This window comes from Agelaius phoeniceus, unplaced genomic scaffold (assembly GCF_051311805.1).
Source record: "Agelaius phoeniceus isolate bAgePho1 unplaced genomic scaffold, bAgePho1.hap1 Scaffold_400, whole genome shotgun sequence".
In the NCBI taxonomy this organism is placed as follows: Eukaryota; Metazoa; Chordata; class Aves; order Passeriformes; family Icteridae; genus Agelaius; species Agelaius phoeniceus.
Genome location: NW_027509987.1, coordinates 1 through 25,721, shown reverse-complemented (window position 1 = coordinate 25,721; position 25,721 = coordinate 1). Strand labels below are relative to the sequence as shown.

At 35.9% G+C, this 25,721-nt stretch overlaps 1 protein-coding gene across 1 annotated transcript in view; it reads left to right on the top strand.

Moving 5' to 3' along the window:
- Positions 1-19,396, top strand: part of LOC143693209 (ATP-dependent DNA helicase Q4-like) — a gene marked incomplete at both ends in the record, with an annotated part of 45,378 nt that extends 25,982 nt beyond the window's left edge. Inside the window, 3 exon segments of the mRNA XM_077173213.1 lie at positions 13,315-13,545; positions 13,548-13,579; positions 19,271-19,396. Of these exon segments, the coding sequence (XP_077029328.1) occupies positions 13,315-13,545; positions 13,548-13,579; positions 19,271-19,396 (389 nt within the window).
- Positions 19,397-25,721: the final 6,325 nt, after the last annotated feature.

Sequence of the window (25,721 nt, the reverse complement as noted above, 5' to 3'; positions counted from 1 at the left end):
TTTTGGGGGAAATTGAGGAAAAGACTGGAAAATTTGGGGGGAAAATTGAGGAAAAATTGGGGAATTAGGGGGGAAAATGGGGAAAAATATGGAGGGAAAATGGGGAAAAAATGGGGGGAAAATGGGGAAAAAATTGGGGAATTTTGGGGGAAAAATGAGGAAAAAATTGGGGAATTTTTGGGGGGAAATTGAGGAAAAAATTGGGGAATTTTGGGGGGAAAATCAGGAAAAATATGGAGGAAAAATGGGGAATTTTGGGGGGAATTGAGGAAAAAAACAGGGAAATTTGGGGAAAAAGGGGAAAAAATGGGGGAAATTGAGAAAAAATTTGGGGAATTTGGGGGGAAATGGAGGAAAAAAATGGGGAATTTGGGGGAAAATTTGAGGAAGAAATTGGAGAATTTGGGGGCAAATTGAGAAAAAAACTGGGGAATTTTGGGGGAAAACTGAGGAAAAAATTGGAGAATTTGGGGGAAAAAATTGGGAAATTTGGGGGGAAAATCAGGAAAAATATGGAGGGAAAATTGGGGGAAAATGGAGGGGAAAATTGGGGGGAAAATGGGGAAAAAATGGGGAATTTTCTGGGGAAATTTGAGGAAAAAAATTGGGGAATTTGGGGGGGGAAAAATTGGGGAATTTTGGGGGAAAAATTGAGGAAAAAATTGGGAATTTGGGGGGGAAATCAGGAAAAATATGGAGGGAAAATGGGGAAAAAATTGGAGAATTTGGGGGGAAAAATTGGGGAAAAATGGGGAATTTGGGGGAAAAAAATTGGGGAATTTTGGGGGAAAAATTGAGGAAAAAATTGGGGAATTTTGAGGGGAAAATACTGGGAAAAATGGGGGAAATTGGGGGGAATATCAGGAAAAATATGGAGGAAAAATGGGGAATTTTGGGGGAAAATTGAGGAAAAAATTGGGGAATTTGGGGGAAAAACTGGGGAATTTTCTGGGGAAAATGGAGGAAAAAATTGGGGGAAAATGGAGGACAAAAATGGGGAATTTGGGGGGGAAATGGAGAAAAAAATTGGGGAATTTTGGGGGAAATGGAGGAAAAAAGTGGGGAATTTGGGGGGAAATTGAGGAAAAAATTGGGGAATTTTCTGGGGGAAATTGAGGCAAATTGGGGAATTTGGGGGAAATGGAGAAAAAAATGGGGAATTTGGGGGAAAATCAGGAAAAATATGGAGGAAAAATGGGGAATTTTGGGGGAAAATTGGGGAATTTGGGGGGGAAAAATTGGGGAATTTTGGGGGAAAATGGAGGAAAAAATTGGGGAATTTGGGGGGGGAAATTGGGGAATTTGGGGGGAAAATTGAGGAAAAAAGTGGGGGAAAATGGAGGAAAAAAATGGGGAATTTGGGGGGGAAATTGAGAAAAAAAATGGGGAATTTTGGGGGAAAGTTGAGGAAAAAAATGGGGAATTTTGGGGGAAATGGAGAAAAAATGGGGAATTGTGGGGGGAAATTGAGGAAAAAATTGGGGGGAAATCAGGAAAAACTTGGAGGAAATTTGAGGAAAAAGTCAGGAAAAAACAGGAATTTGGGGGAAATTGAGGAAAAAATTGGGGAATTTGGGGGGGAAAATTGAGGAAAAAATTGGGAATTTGGGGGGGAAAATTGGGGAATTTGGGGGGGAATTGAGGAAAAAATTGGGGAATTTGGGGGAAAAAACTGGGGAATTTTCTGGGGAAAATTGAGGAAAAAATTGGGGAATTTTGGGGGGAAATGGAGGAAAAAACGGGGAAATTTTGGGGGAAAATTGAGGAAAAAATTGGGGAATTTTGGGGAATAATTGAGGAGAAAATTGGGGAATTTTGGGGAAAATTGAGGAAAAAATTGGGGAATTTTGGGGGGAAAATTGAGGAGAAAATTGGGGAATTTTGGGGAATAATTGAGGAGAAAAAATGGGGGAAATTTGGGGAAAATTGAGAAAAAATGGGGAATTTGGGGGGAAATGTGAGGGAAAATGGGGGAATTTTGGGGGAAAATGGAGAGGAAAATTGGGGGAAAATGGAGGAAAAAATTGGGGAATTTTGGGGGGAAATTGAGGAAAAAATTGGGGAATTTGGGAGGAAAATAGAGGAAAAATTGGGGAATTTGGGGAAAAATGGGGAAATTTCTGGGGAAAATTGAGGAAAAAAGCTGGGGAATTTTGGGGGGAAATGGACAAAAAAATTGGGGAATTTTGGGGGAAATGGAGGAAAAAAATGGGGAATTTGGGAGGAAAATTGAGGAAAAATTGGGGGATTTGGGGAAAAATTTGGGGAATTTTTGGAAATTTTGGGGATATTTAGGGGGAAAATTTGGGGGAAAACTGAGGAAAAAAATATGGGAATTTGGGGGGAAATCAGGAAAAATATGAAGGAAAATGGGAATTTTGGGGGGAAACTGGGGGGAAAATTGAGGAAAAAACTGGGGAATTTGGGGGGAAAATTGAGGAAAAAATTGGGGAATTTGGGGAAATTTAGGGGAAGAATTGAGGAGAAAATTGGGGAATTTGGGGGAAAATGTGAGGAAAAATTGGAGAATTTGGGGAAAAAATGGGGAAAAAATGGGGGAAATTGAGAAAAAAGTGGGGAATTTGGGGGGAAATGTGAGGAAAAAAATGGAGAAATATTGGGGGAAAATTGAGGAAAAAATTGGGGAATTTTGGGGGGAAAATTGAGGAGAAAATTGGGGAAATTTTGGGGGGAAAACTGGGGAATTTTGGGGGGAAAACTGGGGAGTTTTGGGGGAAAAGGGGAAGAATTTGGGGAATTTTTGGAGAAATTTGGGGATATTTAGGGGGAAAATTTGGGGGAAAATTGAGAAAAAATTGGAGAATTTTGGGGGGAAAAATTGGGGAATTTGGGGGGAAAATCAGGAAAAATATGGAGGGAAAATGGAGGAAAAAATGGGGAATTTTGGGGGGAAAATGAGGAGAAAATTGGGGAATTTTGGGGGGAAATCAGGAAAAATATGAAGGAAAATGGGGAATTTTGGGGGAAAATTGGGGAATTTGGGGGGGAAAAATTGGGGAATTTTGGGAAATTTAGGGGGAAATTTGAGGAGAAATTGGGGAATTTGGGGGAAAAGTGAGGAGAAAATTGGGGAACTTGGGGGGGAAATTGACGAAAAATTGGGGAATTTGGGGGGAAATTGAGGAAAAATTGGGGAATTTTGGGGGAAATTGAGGAAAAAGTTGGGGAATTTGGAGGGAAAATTGAGGAAAAATTGGGGGATTTGGGGAAAAATTTGGGGAATTTTTGCAGAAATTTGGGGATATTTAGGGGGAAAATTTGGGGGAGAATTGAGGAAAAAATTGGGGAATTTTGGGGGAAATGGAGGAAAACATTCAGGGGAAATTTGGGGGGAAATTTGGGGGAAAAGTGAGGGAAAAATTGGGGAATTTGGGGAAATTTAGGGGGAAAATTGAGGAGAAAATTGGGGAATTTTGGGAATAATCGAGGAAGAAATTGGGGAAATTTAGGGGGAAATTTGGGGAAAATTGAGAAAAAATTGGGGAATTTCAGGAAAAATACGGAGGAAAAATTGGGGAATTTTGAGGGGGAAATAGGGGGAAAATTTGGGGAAAATTGAGGAATTTTGGGGGGAAAAGTGAGGAAAAAATTGGGGAATTTGGGGGGGGAAAATTGGGGGAAAATGGAGGAAAAAATTGGGGAATTTGGGGGGAAAATTGAGGAGAAAATTGGGGAATTTTGGGGAATAATTGAGGAAGAAATTGGGAAATTTAGGGGGGAAAACGGGAAAAATATGAAGGAAAAATGGGGAATTTTGGGGGGAAATTGAGGAAACTTTGGGAATTTGGGGGGAAAAATAAGGAAAAAATTGGGAAATTTTGGGAGAAAATTGAGGAAAAAATTGGGGAATTGTGGGGGAAAAAACAGGGAATTTTGGGAGAAAATTGAGGAAAAAAACTAGGGAATTTTGGGGGAAAATTGAGGAAAAAATTGGGAATTTGGGGAGGAAAGTTGAGGAAAAAATTGGGGAATTCTGGGAAAAAACTGGAGATTTTTCTGGGGAAATTTGAGGAAAAAATTGGAGAATTTGGGGGGGATGGGGAAAAATTTGGGACTTTTTGGAGAAAATTGGGGAAATTTAGGGGGAAAAAAAGGAGAAATAATTGGGAAAAAATGGGGGGAAAATTTGGGGAAGAATTTTGGGGAAAATTGACCAAAAAATGGAGGGAAAAATGGGGAATTTTTTGAAAAATTGGGGAAATTTAGTGGGGAAAATGGGGGGAAAATCAGGAAAAATGGGGAAATTTGGGGGAAAATTCTGGGGAAATTCAGGAAAATTGGAGGAAAATTGGGAATTATGAGGAAAAATGTGGAAAAAATGGGGAATTTTGAGGGGGAATTTTGAGGGGGAATTTTGGGGGATATTTGGGGAAAAAGTCTGGAAAATTGGGAGAAAAATTGGGAAAAAATGGGGGGAAATTTGGGGGGTAATCAGGAAAAAATGGGGAATTTTGGGGGAAAATGTGAGGAGAAATTGGGGAATTTGGGGGGAAAATTGAGAGAAAAAATTGGGAAAATGGGGGAAATTTGGGGGAAATTCAGGAAAATTTTGGAATTATGGGGAAATTTGGAGGAAAAATTGGGGAATTTTGGGGGGGAAATGGGGAAAATTTGGGGAAAAAGTCAGGAAAAATTGGGGAAATTTAGGGGGAAATTTGAGAAAAAAAGGAGAAAAATGGGGGAAATAATTTGGGGGAAAATGGGAAAAATGTGGGGAAAAAGTTTGGGAAAAATTGGAAAAAATTTAAGGGGAAAATTTGGAGAAAAAAGGAGAAAAAATTGGGAAAATGGGGGCAATAATTTGGGGAAAATCAGGAAAAATTGGAGGAAAATTTGGGAATTATGGGGAAAAAAATGGGAATTTTGGGGGCAAATTTGGGGAAAAATTTGGAGGAAAAAAAGGAGAGAAAATTGGGAAAAATGGGGGGAAAATTGGAGGGAAGTTTTGGAAAAAATTGGAAAATCAGGAAAAAATTGGGGGGAATAATTTGGGAATTTCTGGAAGAGGCTGGAGAAATTTGGGAAAAAGTTTTTGGAAACCTTGGAATATTTGGGGGGAATTTTGGGGGAAAATTGGGGGGAGGAATTTGGGGAAAAAATTGAGGATTTTGGGAAAAATGAGAGGAAAAAATTTGGGAATTTCTAGAGGAAATTGGGGAAAATATTTGGGGGAATTTTGGGAAAAATGGGAAGAAATTTGGGGAATTCTGGGGAAAATCAAGGGAAAAAATGGGAATTCTTGAAAAAATTGGGGGGAAGATTTTGGGAAAAATTGGAGGAAAATTTAGGAGAAAATTTGGGGGAATTTGGGGAAAAAATGGGAAAAGTTGAGGAATTTTGGGAAAAAAAATTTGGGGGAAAATTTGGAGGAAAATCAGGAAAAATTCAAGGAATTTTGGGGAGAAAATGGGGAAAAATTTGGGGGAATTTGGGAAAAAATATGGGGAAAAGTTGAGGATTTTGGGGAGAAATTGGGGAAAAAATGGGAATTTTTGGGGGGGAAATGGGAAAAAATGGGGAAAAATTTGGGGGAATTTGGGAAAAAAACGGGGAAAAGTTGAGGATTTTTGGGAAAAAATTGGGGGAAAATTTGGAGGAAAATCAGGGAAAATTCAAGGAATTTTGGGGAGAAATTGGGGAAAAAATGGGAATTTTTGGGGGGGAAAATGGGAAAAAATGGGGAAAAATTTGGGGGAATTTGGGAAAAAAATGGGGAAAAGTTGAGGAATTTTGGAAAAAAAATTTGGGGGAAAATTTGGAGGAAAATCAGGAAAAAATTCAAGGAATTTTGGGGGGGAAGTGGGAAAAATGGGGAAAAATTTGGGGGAATTGGGAAAAAATATGGGGAAAAGTTGAGGAATTTTGGGAAAAATTGGGGGAAAATTTGGAGGAAAATCAGGGAAAATTCAAGGAATTTTGGGGAGAAAATGGGGAAAAATATGGGGAAAAATTTGGGGGAATTTGGGAAAAAAACGGGGAAAAGTGAGGAATTTTGGGAAAAAATTGGGGGAAAATTTGGAGGAAAATCAGGGAAAATTCAAGGAATTTTGGGGAGAAATTGGGGAAAAAATGGGAATTTTTGGGGGGGAAAATGGGAAAAATTTGGGGGAAATTTTGGGGAAAATTGGGGAATTTTGGGCCAAAATGAGAGAAAAATCTGGGAATTTGGGGGGAAAATTGTGGAATTTTTTTGGATTACCCTTGGAATTTTTACCAGGGGAAAATGTGGGGAATTTGAAGCAAAAATGGGAAAAATATGGAGGAAAAATGGGGGAAATTATTGGAATTTTGGGGAATTTAAAGGAGTGAGGGAAATGGAAGGAATCTAAAAAGATTTCTGAGGAAAATGGGAAAAATTCAGGAAGAAATTGGGGAATTTCAAGCAAATTTGGAGAATTCCAGACATAAAATGGGGGAAAAAAAGAAATAATTCAAGAAAATTTGGAGAAATTGAGGTAAAATAGGGGAAAATTGTGGGAAAATCATTGAATTTTTGAAAAGTATGAGAAAAAAAGAAATAATTCAAAAAATAGGGAAAATTTGTAGGAAAAACATTGAATTTTGAAAATATGAGGAAAAAGGAAATAATTTGGAGAAATTGAGGTAAAAATTGGGGAAATTGTGGGAAAATCATTGAATTTTTGAAAATATGAGAAAAAAGGAAATAATTTGGAGAAATTGAGGTAAAAATTGGGGAAAATTGGTGGGAAAATCATTGAATTTTTGAAAACCATGGGAAAAAGGAATAATATAAGAAAATGTGGGGAATTTGAAGCAAAAATAGGGGAAAATTTTGTGGGAAAATCATTGAATTTTTGAAAATATGAGAAAAAAGGAAATAATTCCAGAAAATTTGGAGAAATTGAGGTAAAAATAGGGGAAATTTTGGGAAAAATCATTGAATTTTTGAAAAGTGTGAGAAAAAAATAATGTAAGAAAATTTGGAGAAATTGAGGGTAAAAATAGGGGAAAATTGTGGGAAAATCATTGAATTTTTGAAAACCATGGGAAAAGGAAATAATTCCAGAAAATTTGGGGAGAAATTGAGGTAAAAATAGGGAAAATTGTGGGAAAATCATTGAATTTTTGAAAATATGAGAAAAAGGAAATAATTTGGAGAAATTGAGGTAAAATTTGGGGAAAATTGGTGGGAAAATCATTGAATTTTTGAAAATATGAGAAAAAAAGAAATAATTCAAGAAAATTTGGAGAAATTGAGGTAAAAATAGGGGAAAAATCATTGAATTTTTGAAAAGTATGAGAAAAAAAGAATAATTCAAGAAAATGTGGAGAAATTGAGGTAAAATTGGGGAAATTGTGGGAAAATCATTGAATTTTTGAAAATATGGGAAAAAAGAAATAATTTGGAGAAATTGAGGTAAAAAAAGGGGAAAATTGGTGGGAAAATATTGAATTTTTGAAAATATGAGAAAAAAATAATTTGGAGAAATTGAGGTAAAAATTGGGGGAAATTGTGGGAAAATCATTGAATTTTTGAAAACATGAGAAAAAGGAATAATTCAAGAAAATTTGGAGAAATTGAGGTAAAAATTGGGGAATTTTGAGGGAAAGTCATTGAATTTATGAAATCTGGGGAAAATTAATAATTCAAGAAAATGTGGGGAATTTGAAGCAAAAATTGTGGGAAAATCATTGGATTTTTGAAAATATGAGAAAAAAATAAATAATTCAAGAAAATTTGGAGAAATTGAGGCAAAAATAGGGGAAATTGTGGGAAAATCATTGAATTTTTGAAAAGTATGAGAAAAAAAGGAATAATTCAAGAAAATTTGGAGAAATTGAGGTAAAAATAGGGGAAAATTGTGGGAAAATCATTGAATTTTTGAAAATATGAGAAAAAATAAATAATTCAAGAAAATTTGGAGAAATTGAGGTAAAAATAGGGGAAATTGTGGGAAAATCATTGAATTTTGAAAACCATGGGAAAAGGAAATAATTCCAGAAAATTTGGGGAGAAATTGAGGTAAAAATAGGGGAAATTGTGGGAAAATCATTGAATTTTTGAAATATGAGAAAAAAGGAAGAATTTGGAGAAATTGAGGTAAAAATAGGGGAAAATTGTGGGAAAATCATTGAATTATTGAAAAGTATGAGAAAAAAAGGAATAATTCAAAAAATATGGGAAAATTTGTAGGAAAAAACATTGAATTTTTGAAAAGTATGGGGGAATGGGAAAACTTAAGAAAATTTGGAGAAATTGAGGTAAAAATTGGGGAAAATTGTGGGAAAATCATTGAATTTTTGAAAATATGAGAAAAAATAAATAATTAAATAAAATTTGGGGAAATTGAGGTAAAAATAGGGGAAAATTGTGGGAAAATCATTGAATTTTTGAAAATATGAGAAAAAGGAATAATTTGGAGAAATTGAGGCAAAATTGTGGGAAAATTGTGGGGAAAATCATTGAATTTTTGAAAAGTATGAGAAAAAAAGGAATAATTTAAGAAAATTTGGAGAAATTGAGGTAAAAATAAGGAAAAAATCATTGAATTTTTGAAAAGTATGAGAAAAAAGGAATAATTCAAAAATAGGGGAAAATTTGTAGGAAAATCATTGAATTTTTGAAAAATGTGTGGGAATGGAAAAATTTAAGAAAATTTGGAGAAATTGAGGCAAAAATAGAGGGAAATTGTGGGAAAATCATTGAATTTTTGAAATATGAGGAAAAAGGAAGAATTCAAGAAAATTGGGAAATTGAGGCAAAAATAGGGGAAAATTGTGGGAAAATCATTGAATTTTTGAAAATATGAGAAAAAAAGGAAATATTTAAGAAAATTTGGAGAAATTGAGGTAAAAATAGGGGAAATTGTGGGAAAATCATTGAATTTTTGAAAAGTATGAAGAAAAATGAATAATTCAAGAAAATTTGGAGAAATTGAGGTAAAAATTGTGGGAAAATCATTGAATTTTTGAAAAGTATGAGAAAAAAAGAAATAATTCAAGAAAATTTGGAGAAATTGAGGCAAAAATTGGGGAAAATTGGTGGGAAAATCATTGAATTTTTGAAAATATGAGAAAAAAGAAATAATTCCAGAAAATTTGGAGAACATGAGGCAAAAATTGGGGAAAATTTTTGGAAAAATCATTGAATTTTAGAAAAGTATGAGGAAAAAAGAAATAATTCAAGAAAATTTGGAGAAATTGAGGTAAAAATAGGGGAAATTTGGGGGAAAACCATTGAATTTTTACAATATGAGAAAAAGGAATAATTTGGGGAAATTGAGGTAAAAATAGGGGAAAATTGGTGGGGAAAATCATTGAATTTTTGAAAATACGAGAAAAAAGAAACAATTCAAGAAAATTTGGAGAAATTGAGACAAAAATTGGGGGAAAATTGTGGGAAAATCATTGAATTTTTGAAAATATGAGGAAAAATAATTTGGAGAAATTGAGGCAAAAATAGGGGAAAATTTGCAGGAAAAACATTGAATTTTTGAAAGTATGGGGGAATGGAAAAGTTTAAGAAAATTTGGAGAAATTGAGGTAAAAATAGAGGAAAATTCTGGGAAAATCATTGAATTTTTGAAAACCATGGAGAAAATGAAACAATTCCTGAAAATTTGGAGAAATTGAGGCAAAAATAGGGGAAATTGTGGGAAAATCATTGAATTTCTGAAAACTGGGGAAAAGGAATAATGCAAGAAAATGTGGGGAATTTGAAGCAAAAATTGGGGCCAAATAGAGCAAAATTGGGGAATTGTGAGGGGAAAAGGGTGGAATTTTTGAGGGAATTTCACAGAATTTGAGGGAAAAAAGCTGGAATTCCACAAAAAGTGACTGAATGCCATGGAATTGTTGTTTTTTCCAGGGAAATCCCGGCCTGTGCAGGAATACTGGGGCCAAATGAGTGAAAAATGAGGGAATTATGAGGGGAAAAGAGTGGAATTTTGGGGGAATTTCACAGAATTTTCTGGAACTAAAGCAGGAATTGCAGAATAACTGAGTGAAAGCCGTGGACTTGTTGGTTTCTCCAGGAAGAGCCCAGAGCCGTGCAGGAAAACTGGGGCCAAACAGTGAAAAATTAGGGAATTGTGAGGGGAAAAGGGTGGAATTTTGGGGGAATTTTCTGGAACTAAAGCAGGAAATGCAGAATAAGTGAGTGAAAGCCTCGGAATTGTTGTTTTTTCCAGGGAAATCCAGGCCTGTGCAGGAAAATTGGGGAGAAAAATGAGGGAATTGTGAGGGGAAAAAGGTGGAATTTTTGGGGGAATTTTCTGGAACTAAAGCAGGAATTGCAGAAGAACTGACTGAAAGCTTCAGAACTGTTGTTTTCTGCAGGAACAGCCCAGGCCGTGCAGGAAAACTGGGGCCAAATGAGTGAAAAATGAGGGAATTGTGAGGGGAAAAGAGTGGAATTTTTCAGGGAATTTTCTGGAACTAAAGCAGGAATTGCAGAATAACTGAGTGAAAGCCTTGGAAATGTTACTTTTTCCAGGGAAATCCCAGCCCGTGCAGGAAAACTGGGGCCAAATAGCGAAAAATGAGGGAATTGTGAGGGAAAAGAGTGGAATTTTTGGGGGAATTTCACAGAATTTTCCAGAAAAAAAGCAGGAATTGCAGAATAACTGAGTGAAAGCCGTGGACTTGTTGGTGTCTCCAGGAACAGCCCAGAGCCGTGCAGGAAAACTGGGGCCAAACAGTGAAAAATGAGGGAATTGTGAGGGGAAAAGGGTGGAATTTTGGGGGAATTTTCTGGAACTAAAGCAGGAATTGCAGAATAACTGAGTGAAAGCTTTGGAATTGTTGTTTTTTTCCAGGAATAGCCCAGGCAGTGCATGAAAATTGGGGGCAAATAGCGAAAAATGAGGGAATTATGAGGGGAAAAGGGTGGATTTGTGGGGGAATTTTGCAGAATTTGAGGAAAAAATGCTGGAATTCCACAACAAGTGCCTGAAAGCCTTGGAAATGTTGTTTTTTTTCCAGGAACAGCCCGGGCCCGTGCAGGAAAACTGGGCACAAATAGAGCAAAATCGGGGAATTGTGAGGGGAAAAGGGTGGAATTTTAGGGGGAATTTTCCGGAACTAAAGCAGGAAATGCAGAATAAGTGACTGAAAGCTTTGGAACTGTTGGTTTCTGCAGGAACAGCCCAGGCCGTGCTGGAAAATTGGGGACAAATAGCAAAAAATGAGGGAATTGTGAGGGGAAAAGGGTGGAATTTTGGGGGGAATTTTCCGGAACTAAAGCAGGAATTGCAGAATAAGTGACTGAAAGCCATGGAATTGTTGTTTTTTTCCAGGGAAATCCCGGCCCGTGCAGGAATACTGGGGCCAAATGAGTGAAAAATGAGGGAATTGTGAGGGGAAAAGGGTGGAATTTGTGGGGGAATTTCACAGAATTTGAGGAAAAAAAGCTGGAATTCCACAACAAGTGACTGAAAGCCTCAGGAACTGTTGGTTTCTCCAGGAACAGCCCGGGCCGTGCATGAAAACTGGGGACAAATAGCGAAAAATGAGGGAATTGTGAGGGGAAAAGGGTGGAATTTTTCAGGGAATTTTCCGGAACTAAAGCAGGAATTGCAGAATAACTGAGTGAAAGCCTCAGGAAATGTTGGTTTCTCCAGGAACAGCCCGGGCCCGTGCAGGAAAACTGGAGACAAAAAGCGCAAAATCGGGGAATTGTGAGGGGAAAAGGGTGGAATTTTTGGGAGAATTTTCTGGAACTAAAGCAGGAATTGCAGAACAAGTGACTGAAAGCCTTGGAAATGTTGTTTTTCCAGGGAAATCCCAGCCCGTGCAGGAAAATTGGGGAGAAAAATGAGGGAATTGTGAGGGGAAAAGGGTGGAATTTTGGGGGAATTTTCCGGAACTAAAGCAGGAATTGCAGAATAATTCACTCAAAGCCTCAGAAATGTTGTTTTTCCCAGGGAAATCCCGGCCCGTGCAGGAATACTGGGGCCAAATGAGTGAAAAATGGGGAATTGTGAGGGGAAAAGGGTGGAATTTGTGGGGGAATTTTGCAGAATTTGTGGAAAAAATGCTGGAATTCCACAACAAGTGACTGAAAGCCTTGGAAATGTTGTTTTTTTTCCAGGAACAGCCCAGGCCCGTGCAGGAAAACTGGGCACAAAAAGCGCAAAATCGGGGAATTGTGAGGGGAAAAAGGTGGAATTTTGGGGGAATTTTCTGGAACTAAAGCAGGAATTGCAGAATAAGTGACTGAAAGCTTTGGAACTGTTGGTTTCTGCAGGAACAGCCCAGGCCGTGCTGGAAAATTGGGGACAAATAGCGAAAAATGAGGGAATTGTGAGGGGAAAAGGGTGGAATTTTGGGGGGAATTTCACAGAATTTTCCAGAAAAAAAGCAGGAATTGCAGAATAACTGAGTGAAAGCCGTGGACTTGTTGGTTTCTCCAGGAAGAGCCCAGAGCCGTGCAGGAAAACTGGGGCCAAACAGTGAAAAATGAGGGAATTGTGAGGGGAAAAGGTGGAATTTGTGGGGGAATTTCCGGAACTAAAGCAGGAATTGCAGAATAAGTGACTGAAAGCCATGGAAATGTTGTTTTTTCCAGGGAAATCCCGGCCCATGTAGGAAGATTGGGGAGAAAAAATTAGGGAATTGTGAGGGGAAAAGAGTGGAATTTTTGGGGGAATTTTCCGGAACTAAAGCAGGAAATGCAGAATAACTGAGTGAAAGCCTCGGAACTGTTGCTTTTTCCAGGAACGGCCCGGGCCCATGCATGAAAACTGGGGATAATTAGCGAAAAATGAGGGAATTGTGAGGGGAAAAGGGTGGAATTTTTGGGGGAATTTTCCAGAACTAAAGCCGGAAATGCAGAATAATTGACCTAAAGCCTCGGAATTGTTGGTTTCTCCAGGAACAGCCCCGGCCTGTGCAGGAAAACTGGGGCCAAACAGTGAAAAATGAGGGAATTGTGAGGGGAAAAGGGTGGAATTTTTGGGGGAATTTTCTGGAAAAAAAGCAGGAATTGCAGAATAAGTGACTGAAAGCCTTGAAATGTTACTTTTTCCAGGGAAATCCCGGCCCGTGCAGGAAAATTGGGGAGAAAAATGAGGGAATTGTGAGGGGAAAAGAGTGGAATTTTGGGGGAATTTTCTGGAAAAAAAGCAGGAATTGCCGAATAACTGACTCAAAGCTTCAGAACTTGGTTTTTCTAGGAACGGCCCGGGCCCATGCATGAAAACTGGGGATAATTAGCGAAAAATGAGGGAATTGTGAGGGGAAAAGGGTGGAATTTTTGGGAGAATTTTCCGGAACTAAAGCCGGAATTGCACAATAACTGACTCAAAGCCATGGAATTGTTTTTTTTTCCAGGGAAATCGCGGCCCGTTCAGGTTTCCGCCGCGTACCACGCGGGCCTCAGCGCCCTCCAGAGGCGGCGCGTGCTGAGGGCGCTGGCGGCCGGCGCGCTCTGGGTCCTGTGCGGCACCGCCTGCATCGGCCTGGGCCTGGACAGGGCCCCCGTCAGCGCCGTCCTGCACCACGGGGGCGCCGGCAGCGCCGAGCGCTTCGTGCAGGAAAGCGGCAGGGCCGGAAGGGACGGGCGGAGGCGCGGAGCCACCTGTGCCTGCAGAGACAGGTGGGGATATGGGGGGATAGGGGGGGAAAGTGGGGGGAAAATTAAAGGGGAAATTGGAATAAAATTGGGGAAAATATGAGGGAAAATTGGGGGAAATCTGAGGAAAATTGGGAAAAAATTGGGGGAAATCTAAGGAAAATTGGGAAAATATTGGGGGAAATGGAAGGGAAATTGGGAAAAAAGGGGGAAAATCGGAGGGAAAATTGGAAAAAATGGGGGAAATCTGAGGGAAAAATGGGGAAAATCTGAGGGAAATTTGGTTAAAAATTGGGGGAAAAATGGGGAAAATCTGAGGGGAAAATTGGGGGAAAATATGAGGGAAATAATTGGGGGAAAATCTGAGGGAAAATTGGGAAAAATGGGGGAAAATCTGAGGGAAAATCTGAGGGAAAATTAGAAAAAAATGGGGGAAAATATGAGGGAAAATTGAGGGAAAATTGGTAAAAAATTGAGGGAAATCTGAGGGAAAATGGGAAAAATGAGGGAAAATGTGAGGGAAAATTGGGGGAAAATCTGAGGGGAAATTCGGGAAATTGGGGAAAATCTGAGGAAAACGGGGGAAAAATTGGAGGAAATATGAGGGAAATAATTGGGGGAAAATCTGAGGGAAAATTGGGAAAAATGGGGGAAAATCTGAGGGAAAATCTGAGGGAAAATTGGGAAAAATTGAGGGAAATCTGAGGGATAATTGGGAAAAAAATTGGGGGAAATCTGAGGGAACATTGGGGGAAATCTGAGGGAAAGTTGGGAAAAATTGCTGGAAAATATGAGGGAAAATTGGGGAAATGGGGGAATATCTGAGGGAAAATTGGGGAAAAATGGGGGAAAAACTCAGGGAAATCTGAGGGAAAATTGGGAAAAATTGGGGGAAAATCTGAGGGTAAATTGGGAAAAAAAGGGGAAATCTCAGGGAAAATCTGAGGGAAAATTGGGAAAATGGGGGGAAATCTGAGGGGAAATTGGGGAAAATTGAGGGGAAATTGGGAAAAATGGGGGAAAATTGGGAAAATATGAGGGAAAATATGAGGGGAAAATTGGGGGAAATCTGAGGGAAAAATGACGAAAAAAAGGGGGAAAATCTGAGGGGAAATTGGGGAAAAAATTGGGGAAAATCTGAGGGAAAATTGGGAAAAAATGGGGAAAATCTGTGGGGAAATTTGGAAAATCTGAGGGGAAATTGGGAAAAAATTGGGGGAAATTTGAGGCATAATTGGGAAAAATTGGGGAAAATCTGAGGGAAAATTGGGAAAAAAATGGGGAAAATCTGAGGGAAAATTTGGTAAAAAAATTGGGGGAAATCTGAGGGAAAATTGAGGGGAAATTGGGAAAAATGGGGGAAAATATGAGGGGAAAATTGGGGGAAATCTGAGGGAAAATTGGGGAAAATCTGAGGGAAAATCTGAGGAAAAATTGGGGAAAATCTGAGGGAAAATTGGGAATAATGGGGGGAAATCTGAGGGAAAATTGAGAAAAAAAGGGGAAATCTGAGGGAAAATCTGAGGGAAAATTGGGAAAAAATGGGGAAAATCTATGGGGAAATTTGGAAAATCTGAGGGGAAATTGGGAAAATCTGAGGGGAAATTGGGAAAAATGGGGAAAATCTGAGGGAAATTGGGAAAAAATTGGGGGAAATTTGAGGCATAATTGGGAAAAATTGGGGAAAATCTGAGGGAAAATTGGGAAAAAAATGGGGAAAATCTGAGGGAAAATTTGGTAAAAAAATTGGGGGAAATCTGAGGGAAAATTGAGGGGAAATTGGGAAAAATTGGGGGAAAATTGGGGGAAATCTGAGGGAAAATTGGGAAAAAACTGAGGGAAAGTTTGGGAAAAATGGGGGAAAAAATGAGGGAAAATTCAGAAAAATTGGGGGAAAATCTGAGGGAAAATTGAGGGGAAATTGGGAAAAAATTGGGAAAAATGGGGGAAAATTGGGAAAAATTGGGTGAAAATCTGAGGGAAAATTGGGAAAAAATGGGGAAAATCTCAGAGAAAATATGAGGGAAAATTGTGGAAAAATGGGGAAAATCTCAGGGAAAATCTGAGGGAAAATTGGGGAAAAATTGGGGGAAAATTAGGAAAAATTGGGAAAAAATAGGGGAAAATCTGAGGGAAAATCGCGAAAAAAATGGGGGAAAATATGAGGGAAAATCTGAGGGAAAATTGGAAAAAATTGGGGAAAATTGGGGGAAATCTGAGGGATAATTGGGAAAAATGGGGGAAAATATGAGGGAAAATTGAGAAAAAAAGGGGGAAAATCTGAGGGAAAATTGGGAAAAATGGGGGAAATCTGAGGGAAAATTGGGAAAAAATTGGGGGAAAAATGGGGAAAATCTGAGGGGAAAATTGGAGGAAATATGAGGAAAATAATTGGGGGAAAATCTGAGGGAAAATCTGAGGGAAAATTGGGAAAAATTGAGGGAAATCTGAGGGATAATTGGGGAAAAAATTGGGGGAAATCAGAGGGAAAATTGGGAAAAAATTGGAGAAAATCGGGGGGAAAATTGGGGAAAAACTGAGGGAAAGTTTGGGAAAATTGGGAGAAATTTGAGGGAAAATGGGGGAAAATATGAGGGGAAAATTGGGGGAAATCTGAGGGAATATTGGGAAAAAATTGGGGAAAATCTGAGGGAAAATTGAGGGAAAATCTGAGGGAAAATTCAGAAAAAATTGGGGGGAAATCTGAGGGAACATTGGAGGAAATCTGAGGGAAATCTGAGGGAAAATTGGGAAAAAATGGGGGAAAATCTGAGGGAAAATTGAGGGGAATTGGAAAAAATTGGGGGAAATCTGAGGGAAAATTGGGGGAGAAATTGGGAAAAATTCAGAAGAAATTGGGGAAATATTGTGGGAAAATTGGGAAAATTGGGGGAAATTGGGAAAATATTGGGGGAAAATTGGGAAAACACTGGGGAAGATCTGAGGGAAAATTGGGGAAAATCTAAGGGAAAATTGGGGGGAAATCTGAGGGAAAATTGGGGAAAAATGGGGGGAAATCTGAGTGGAAATTGGGGAAAAATATGAGGGGAAATTGGGGGAAATCTGAGGAAAAATTGGGGAAAATCTGAGGGAAAATTGGGAAAAAAGGGGGGAAATCTCAGGGAAAATCTGAGGGAAAAATTGGGAAAATATTGGGGGAAAATGGAGGGGAAATTGGGAAAAAATTGGTGAAAATACAAGGGGAAATTGGGAAAAGGGGGGAAATATGGGGGGATATGGGGGAAAGCTGAGGGGAAAGTTTGGGGGAAATTGGGGGAAAATTGAGGGGAAATTGGGAAAAATTGGGGAAAATCTGAGGGAAATCTGAGGGGAAAATGGGAAAAAATTGGGGGAAATCTGAGGGAACATTGGGGGAAATTTGAGGGAACATTGGGGAAAATGGGGTGAAATCTGAGGGAAAATTGAGACAAAAAGGGGGGAAATCTGAGGGAAAATCTGAGGGAAAATTGGGAAAAAAATTGGGAAAATCTGAGGAAAAATTGGGGAAAATCTGAGGGAAAATTGGGAAAAATGGGGGAAAATCTGAGGGAAAATATTGGGGAAAATCTGAGGGAAAATTGGGGAAAAATTGGGAGAAATAGGGGAAAATCTGAGGGAAAATGGGAAAAAAATTGGGAAAATCTGAAGAAAAATTGGGGAAAATCTGAGGGAAAATTGGGAAAAATGGGGGAAAATCTGAGGGAAAATTGGGAAAAATGGGGGAAAATATGAGGGAAAATTTGGAAAAATGGGGGAAATCTGAGGGAAAATTGGGAAAAATAAGGGAAAATCTGAGGGGAAATTGGGAAAAATTGGGGGAAAATCTGAGGGAAAATTGGGAAAAAATTGGGGGAAAATCGGAGGGAAAATTGGGAAAAAATTGGGGGGAAATTGGGAAAAATTGGGAAGATATTGGAGGAAAATCTGAGGAAAACTTGGGAAAATTGAGGGGAAATTGGGAAAAAATTGGGGGGAAATTCAGAAGAAATTGGAAAAATTGGGGAAATATTGGGGAAAATGGTAAAAAATTAGAGAAAATTTGGACAATTGTATGGGAAAATTGTGGGGAAAAAATGGGGAAAAAATTGGAAAAACTTGCAAAAATTTTGGGGAAAGATGGGGGAAAAATTCAGAAAAATTGGGAAAAAATAGGGAAAATTTGGGGAAAAATTGGAAAAAATTGGGGGAAAATTGGGAGGAAATTGGGAAAAGTGAGGGGAAAATTGGGGAAAATTCAGAAGAAATTGGGAAAAAATTGGGGGAAAATGGTAAAAAATCTGGAAAATCTGAGGAAAACTTTGGGGAAAATTTTGGGAAAAATTGAAGGGAAAAAAGCAGAAAAAAAATGGGAAAATATTGGGGGAAAATTGAGGGGAAATTGGGAAAAATTCAGAAGAAATTGGGGAAAAATTGGGGAAATATTGGGGGAAAATGGGAAAAAATTGGGAAAAATCTGAGGAAAATTTTGGGGGAAATTGGGAAAAAACAGGGGAAAAAATCAGAAAAAATTGGGAAAATATTGGGAAAAATGGTAAAATATCAGGGAAAATTTGGACAATTTTATAGGAAAAATCGAGGAAATTTGGGGAAAGATGGAGAAAAATTTGGGGAAAAATTTGGAAAAAATGACAATAATTTTGGGGAAAGATCGGGAAAAAAATTCAGAAAAATTGGGAAAATATTCGGGGAAAATTTGGAAAAAAATCAGAAAAAATGTGGGAAAAATTCAGAAAAAATTGGGGAAATATTTGGGGAAAAATTGGAGAAAAATGGGGCAAAATTGGAAAAAATAAAAAAAAATTGGGGAAAATTTGGGGAAAATCAGAAAAAAATTGGGAAAAAGTTGGGGGAAAATTTTGGAAAAAAATCAGGAATAAATGGGGGAAAAAGCAGGAAAAATCAGAAAAAATTGGTTAAAAATGGGGAAAAAATTGGAAAATAGGGAAAAATCAGGTTAAAAAATGGAATTTTGGGGTAAAAAAAATTGAATTTTGGGTAAAAAAATGGAATTTTGGGGTAAAAAATAGTGGAATTTTGGGGTAAAAGCAGTGGAATTTTGGGGCAATAAATTGGAATTTTGGGGTAAAAAAAGGTGGAATTTTGGGGTAAAAATGGGGGAATTTTGGGGTAAAAAAATTGAAATTTTGGTAAAAATAGTGGAATTTTGGGGTAAAAAATGGAATTTTGGAGTTAAAAATGGAAATTTTGGGGTTAAAAATGGAATTTTGGGGTAAAAAATCGTGGAATTTTGGGGTAAAAATACTGGAATATTGGGGTTAAAAAATGGAATTTTTGGGTAAAAAAAGTGCAATTTTGGGTTAAAAAGGTGGAATTTTGGAGTAAAAAATAGTGGAATATTGGGGTTAAAAATGTGGAATTTTGGGGCAAAAAAATAGAAATTTTGGGTAAAAAATCGAATTTTTGGGGTAAAAATAGTGGAATTTTGGGGTAAAAAAAATGGAATTTTTGGAGTTAAAAAAAGGAATTTTTGGGATAAAAAAAGTGGAATTTTGGGGGAAAAATGGAATTTTAGGGGAAAAATGGAATTTTGGGGTAAAAAATAGGGGAATTTTGGGTAAAAAACGGAATTTTGGGATAAAAAAAGTGGAATTTTGGTGGAATTTTGCGGAATTTGCTCCAAATTTCCAGGATTTTTTGGGCAAAAATTCCCAAAATGGAGATTTTGGAATAAATTTTGGAATTTTCTCCCCACAGGGTCAGGATTTGCTGGAATTCCAGCGCCACATCCATGAAAATTCCGTGGATTATTGGGCAGTGAAGGCTTTGATCCAGAGGGTTTTTGCTCCTTGTAAATGCCCAGAAATGCAGGAAAATTCCCAGGTTTGGATCCCAAAAAATGGGAAAAAATTGGAATTTTTGGGGTTTTTTTCCATAGGAAAATTGAGGGAAAATCCCCCAAAATTTGGATTTTTTTAATGAGGAAAAATCGGAATTTTTGGGGCTTTTTTCCATAGGAAAATTCCCAGGTTTGGATCCCAAAAAATGGGAAAAAATTGGAATTTTTGGGGTTTTTTTCCATAGGAAAATTCAGGAAAATTCCCAAAAATCGGGGATTTTTTAATGAGGAAAAATTGGAATTTTTGGGGTTTTTTTTTTCCATAGGAAAATTCAGGAAAAATCCCCCAAAAATTTGGATTTTTTAATGAGGAAAAAATCAGATTTTTTGGAGGTTTTTTTTCCAGATAAATTCCTAAAAATTGGGATTTTCTGAAGGGTAAAAATTGGAATTTTTGGGGTTTTTTCCATAGGAAAATTCCAAAAGAATCCCCAAAAATCCCAAAAAATTTGGATTTTAATGAGGAAAAAATCAGAATTTTTGGGGTTTTTTTCCAGAGAAATTCCTAAAAATTGGGGATTTTTAATGAGGAAAAATTGGATTTTTTGGGGTTTTTTCCATAGGAAAGTTCCCCAAAAATTTGGATTTTTTAATGAGGAAAAATCAGAATTTTTGGGTTTTTTTTCTGCAGAAAATTCCAGAAGAATTCAGGAAAATTCCCAGGTTTGGATCCCAAACAAAAGGGAAAAATTGGAATTTTTAATGGAGAAAAATTGGAATTTTTGGGGCTTTTTTTCCATAGAAAATTCCAGGAAAATTCAGGAAAATTCCCCCAAAATCGGGGATTTTTAATGGGGAAAAATTGGATTTTTTTGGGGTTTTTTTTCCAGAGAAATTCCTAAAAATTTGGGGATTTTTAATGAGTAAAAATTGGATTTTTTGGGGTTTTTTTCCATAGGAAAATTCAGGAAAAATCCCCCAAAAATTTGGATTTTTAATGAGGAAAAATTGGAATTTTGGGGTTTTTTTTCTGCAGAAAATTCCAGAAAAATTGAGGAAAATTCCCAAATTTTAATCCCAAAAAACAGGAAAAAAAAAATGTGAATTTTTAATAGGAAAAATTTGAATTTTTGGGGTTTTTTTCCTGCAGGAAATTCCAGAAAAATTCCCCCAAAAATCCCAAATATTTGGATATTTTTCATGAGGAAAAATTGGAATTTTTGGCTTTTTTTTCTTCAGAAAGTTCCAGAAAATTTCAGGAAAATTCCAGATTTTAATCCCAAAAAACAGGAAAAAAAAAAGGGATTTTTTCATGGGAAAATTTTGAATTTTTGCAGTTCTTTTCCGTAGGAAAATCAAGGAAAATTCCCAAAAAAATATACAAAAATTTGGATTTTTTAATGAGGAAAAATCAGAATTTTTGGAGTTTTTATTTCCAGAGAAATTCCTAAAAATTGGGGATTTTTAATGAGGAAAAATTGGAATTTTTGGGGTTTTTTTCCATAGAAAATTCCAGAAAAAAATCAGGAAAATTCTCAGGTTTTAATCCTAAAAAAATGGAAAAAAAATGGATTTTTAATGGGGAAAAACTGGAATTTTTGGGGTTTTTTCCATAGAAAATTCCAGAAGAATTCAGGAAAATTCCCAGGTTTGGATCCCAAAAAACAGGGAAAAATTGGAATTTTTATTGGGGAAAAATTGGAATTTTTGGGGTTTTATTCCATAGGAAAATTCCCCAAAAAATCCCCAAAAATTTGGATTTTTTTCATGAGGAAAAATTGGAATTTTTGGGGTTTTTTTCCATAGGAAAATCCAAGAAAATTTCCCAAAAATTCCCAAAAATTTGGATTTTTAATGAGGAAAAATTGGAATTTTTGGGGTTTTTTTCCATAGGAAAATTCCCCAAAAATTTGGATTTTTTTTTAATGAGGAAAAATTGGAATTTTTGGGGTTTTTTTCCATAGAAAATTCCAGAAAAAATCAGGAAAATTCCCAGCTTTGAATCCCAAAAAACAGGAAAAAAAGGGAATTCGAATGGGGAAAATTTAGATTTTTTGGGGTTTTTTTCCATAGGAAAATTCAGGAAAAATCCCCCAAATTTGGATTTTTTAATGAGGAAAAATTGAATTTTGGGTTTTTTTCCATAGGAAAATCCAAGAAAATTGACAAAAAATTGTATTTTTTAAATGAGGAAAAATCAGAATTTTTGGGGCTTTTTTCCATAGAAAATACAGGAAAATTCCCAGGTTTGGATCCCAAAAAATGGGAAAAAATTGGAATTTTTGGGGCTTTTTTCCATAGGAAAATTCAGGAAAAATCCCCAAAAATTTGGATTTTTAATGAGGAAAAATTGGAATTTTTGGGGGTTTTTTCTGCAGAAATATCCAGAAAAATTCAGGAAAATTCCCAGATTTTAATCCCAAAAAAGAGAAAAAAATCAGGAATTTTTGGGGTTTTTTCCATAGGAAAATTCCCCAAAAATCCCTGAAAATTTGAATTTTTTAATGAGGAAAAATTGGAATTTTTGGTTCTTTTTCCATAGGAAAATCCAGGAAAATTCTCAATAAATTCCTAAAAATTGGGGATTTTTAATGGGGGAAAAACTGGAATTTTTGGGGTTTTTTCCCATAGGAAATTCCAGAAAAAGTCCTTCAAAAATCCCAAAAATTTGGATTTTTTTTCATGAGGAAAAATTGGATTTTTTGGGGTTTTTCCATAGGAAAATTCCCCCAAAACCCCAAAAAATTTGGATTTTTTTAATGAGGAAAAATCAGAATTTTTGGAGGTTTTTTCCCAGAGGAATTCCTAAAAATTGGGGATTTTTAATGAGGAAAAATTTGGATTTTTTGGGGTTTTTTTCCATAGGAAAATTCAGGAAAAATCCCCAAAAATTTGGATTTTTAATGAGGAAAAATTGGAATTTTTGGGGTTTTTTCCTGCAGAAAATTCCAGAAAAATTCAGGAAAATTCCCAATTTTAATCCTAAAAATAGTTTAAAAAAAGGATTTTGAATGGGGAAAAATTGGAATTTTTGGGGTTTTTTCCATAGAAAATTCCAGGAAAATTCTCAATAAATTCCTAAAAATTGGGGATTTTTAATGAGGAAAACCTGGAATTTTTGGGGTTTTTTTCCATAGGAAAATTCAGGAAAAATCCCCAAAAATTTGGATTTTTTTAATGAGGAAAAATTGGAATTTTGGGGTTTTTTTCCATAGGAAAATCAAGGAAAATTCCCCCAAAAAATCCACAAAAATTTGGATTTTTTAATGAGGAAAAAATCAGAATTTTTGGAGTTTTTTTCCAGAGGAATTCCTAAAAATTGGGGATTTTTAATGGGGAAAAATTGGAATTTTTGGGGGTTTTTTTCTGCAGAAAATTCCAGAAAAATTCAGGAAAATTCCCAAGTTTGGATCCCAAAAAACAGGAAAAAAAGGGAATTTTAATGGGGAAAAATTTGGATTTTTTGGGGTTTTTATCCATAGGAAAATTCCCCAAAAATCCCCAAAATTGGGGAATTTTAATGAGGAAAAATTGGAATTTTTGGGGTTTTTTTCCATAGAAAAAATCCCCAAAATCCCGAAAAATTGGATTTTTTTAATGAAGAAAAATTGGAATTTTGGGGTTTTTTTTCTGCAGAAAATTCCAGAAAAATGCAGGAAAATTCCCAGGTTTTAATCCTAAAAAATGGAAAAAAATTGGGGGTTTTTAATGAGGAAAAATTGGAAATTTTGGGATTTTTTTCCATAGAAAAATTCAAAAAAAATCCCCAAAAATTCCCCAAAATTTGGATTTTTTAATGAGGAAAAAATCAGAATTTTTGGAGTTTTTTTTTCCAGAGAAATTCCTAAAAATTGGGGATTTTTAATGAGGAAAAATTGGAATTTTGGGGATTTTCTTCTGCAAAAAGTTCAAGAAAAATTCAGGAAAATTCCCAGCTTTGGATCCCAAAAAAACCAGGGAAAAATTTGAATTTTTAATGAGGAAAAATCAGAATTTTTGGGTTTTTTTTTTTTCATAGGAAAATTCAGGAAAAATCCCCAAAAATTCGCATTTTTTTAATGAGGAAAAATTGGAATTTTTGGGTTTTTTTTTTTCTGCAGAAAATTCCAAAAAAATCCCCAAAAATCCCCAAAAATTTGGATTTTTAATGGGAAAAAAATCAGAATTTTTGGGTTTTTTTTTCCAGAGGAAAATTCCTAAAACTTGGGGATTTTCTAAGGGTAAAAATTGGAATTTTTGGGGTTTTTTTCCATAGGAAAATTCCCCCAAAAATCCCCAAAAATTTGGATTTTTTAATGAGAAAAATTGGAATTTTTGGGGTTTTTTCTGCAGAAAGTTCCAGAAAAATTCAGGAAAATTCCCAGGTTTTAATCCTAAAAAATGGGGGGAAAATTTGGATTTTTAATGGGGAAAATTGGAATTTTTGGGATTTTTTCCATAGGAAAATTTAAAAAAAAATCCCCAAAAATCCCCAAAAAATTGGATTTTAATGGGAAAAAAATCAGAATTTTTGGGGTTTTTTTTCCAGAGGAAAATTCCTAAAACTTGGGGATTTTCTAAGGGGAAAAATTGGAATTTTGGGGTTTTTTTCCATAGGAAATTCCAGAAAAATTCCCCCAAAAATCCGGATTTTTTTTTCATGAGGAAAAATTGGAATTTTTGGGGTTTTTTCTGCAGAAAATTCCAGAAAAATTCAGGAAAATTCCCAGGTTTTAATCCTAAAAAACAGGAAAAAATTGGGGGGTTTTTAATGGGGAAAATTTGGAATTTTGGGAGTTTTTTTTTAGTAGAAAATTCCAGAAAAAATCAGGAAAATTCAACAAAAATTGGGGATTTTTAATGAGGAAAAATTGGAATTTTTGGGGGTTTTCCATAGGAAAATTCCCCAAAAAGGCCCAAAAATTTGGATTTTTAAATGAGGAAAAATTGGAATTTTTGGGTTTTTTTTCATAGGAAATCCCCCAAAAATACCAGGAAAATTCCCCAAAAATTTGGATTTTTTAATGAGGAAAAAAATCAGAATTTTTGGGGCTTTTTTCCATAGGAAAATCCAGGAAAATTCCCAGGTTTGGATCTAAAAAAAACAGGGAAAAATTGGAATTTTTTGGTTTTTTTTTTCCATAGAAAATTCTCCAAAAATCCCCCAAAAATTGGATTTTTTAATGAGGAAAAATTGGAATTTTGGGGGGTTTTTTTCCACAGAAAATTCAAGGAAAATTCCCTAAAAATCCCCCAAAATTGGGGATTTTTAATGAGGAAAAATTGGAATTTTTGGAGTTTTTTTTCCATAGAAAATTGCAGAAAAATTCAGGAAAATTCCCCAAAAATCGGGGATTTTTTAATGAGGAAAAATTGGAATTTTTGAAGTTTTTTTTTCAGAGGAATTCCTAAAAATTGGGGATTTTTAATGTGGAAAAATTGGAATTTTTGGGGCTTTTTTCTGCAGAAAATTCCAGAAAAATTCAGGAAAATTCCCAGGTTTTAATCCTAAAAAACAGGAAAAAATTGGGGGTTTTTAATGGGGAAAATTTGGAATTTTGGGAGTTTTTTTTTTAGTAGAAAATTCCAGAAAAAATCAGGAAAATTCAACAAAAATTGGGGATTTTTAATGAGGAAAAATTGGAATTTTTGGGGGTTTTCCATAGGAAAATTCCCCAAAAAGGCCCAAAAATTTGGATTTTTAAATGAGGAAAAATTGGAATTTTTGGGTTTTTTTTCATAGGAAATCCCCCAAAAATACCAGGAAAATTCCCCAAAAATTTGGATTTTTTAATGAGGAAAAAAATCAGAATTTTTGGGGCTTTTTTCCATAGGAAAATCCAGGAAAATTCCCAGGTTTGGATCTAAAAAAAACAGGGAAAAATTGGAATTTTTTGGTTTTTTTTTTCCATAGAAAATTCTCCAAAAATCCCCCAAAAATTGGATTTTTTAATGAGGAAAAATTGGAATTTTGGGGGGTTTTTTTCCACAGAAAATTCAAGGAAAATTCCCTAAAAATCCCCCAAAATTGGGGATTTTTAATGAGGAAAAATTGGAATTTTTGGAGTTTTTTTTCCATAGAAAATTGCAGAAAAATTCAGGAAAATTCCCCAAAAATCGGGGATTTTTTAATGAGGAAAAATTGGAATTTTTGAAGTTTTTTTTTCAGAGGAATTCCTAAAAATTGGGGATTTTTAATGTGGAAAAATTGGAATTTTTGGGGCTTTTTTCTGCAGAAAATTCCAGAAAAATTCAGGAAAATTCCCAGGTTTTAATCCTAAAAAACAGGAAAAAATTGGGGTTTTTAATGGGGAAAATTTGGAATTTTGGGAGTTTTTTTTTAGTAGAAAATTCCAGAAAAAATCAGGAAAATTCAACAAAAATTGGGGA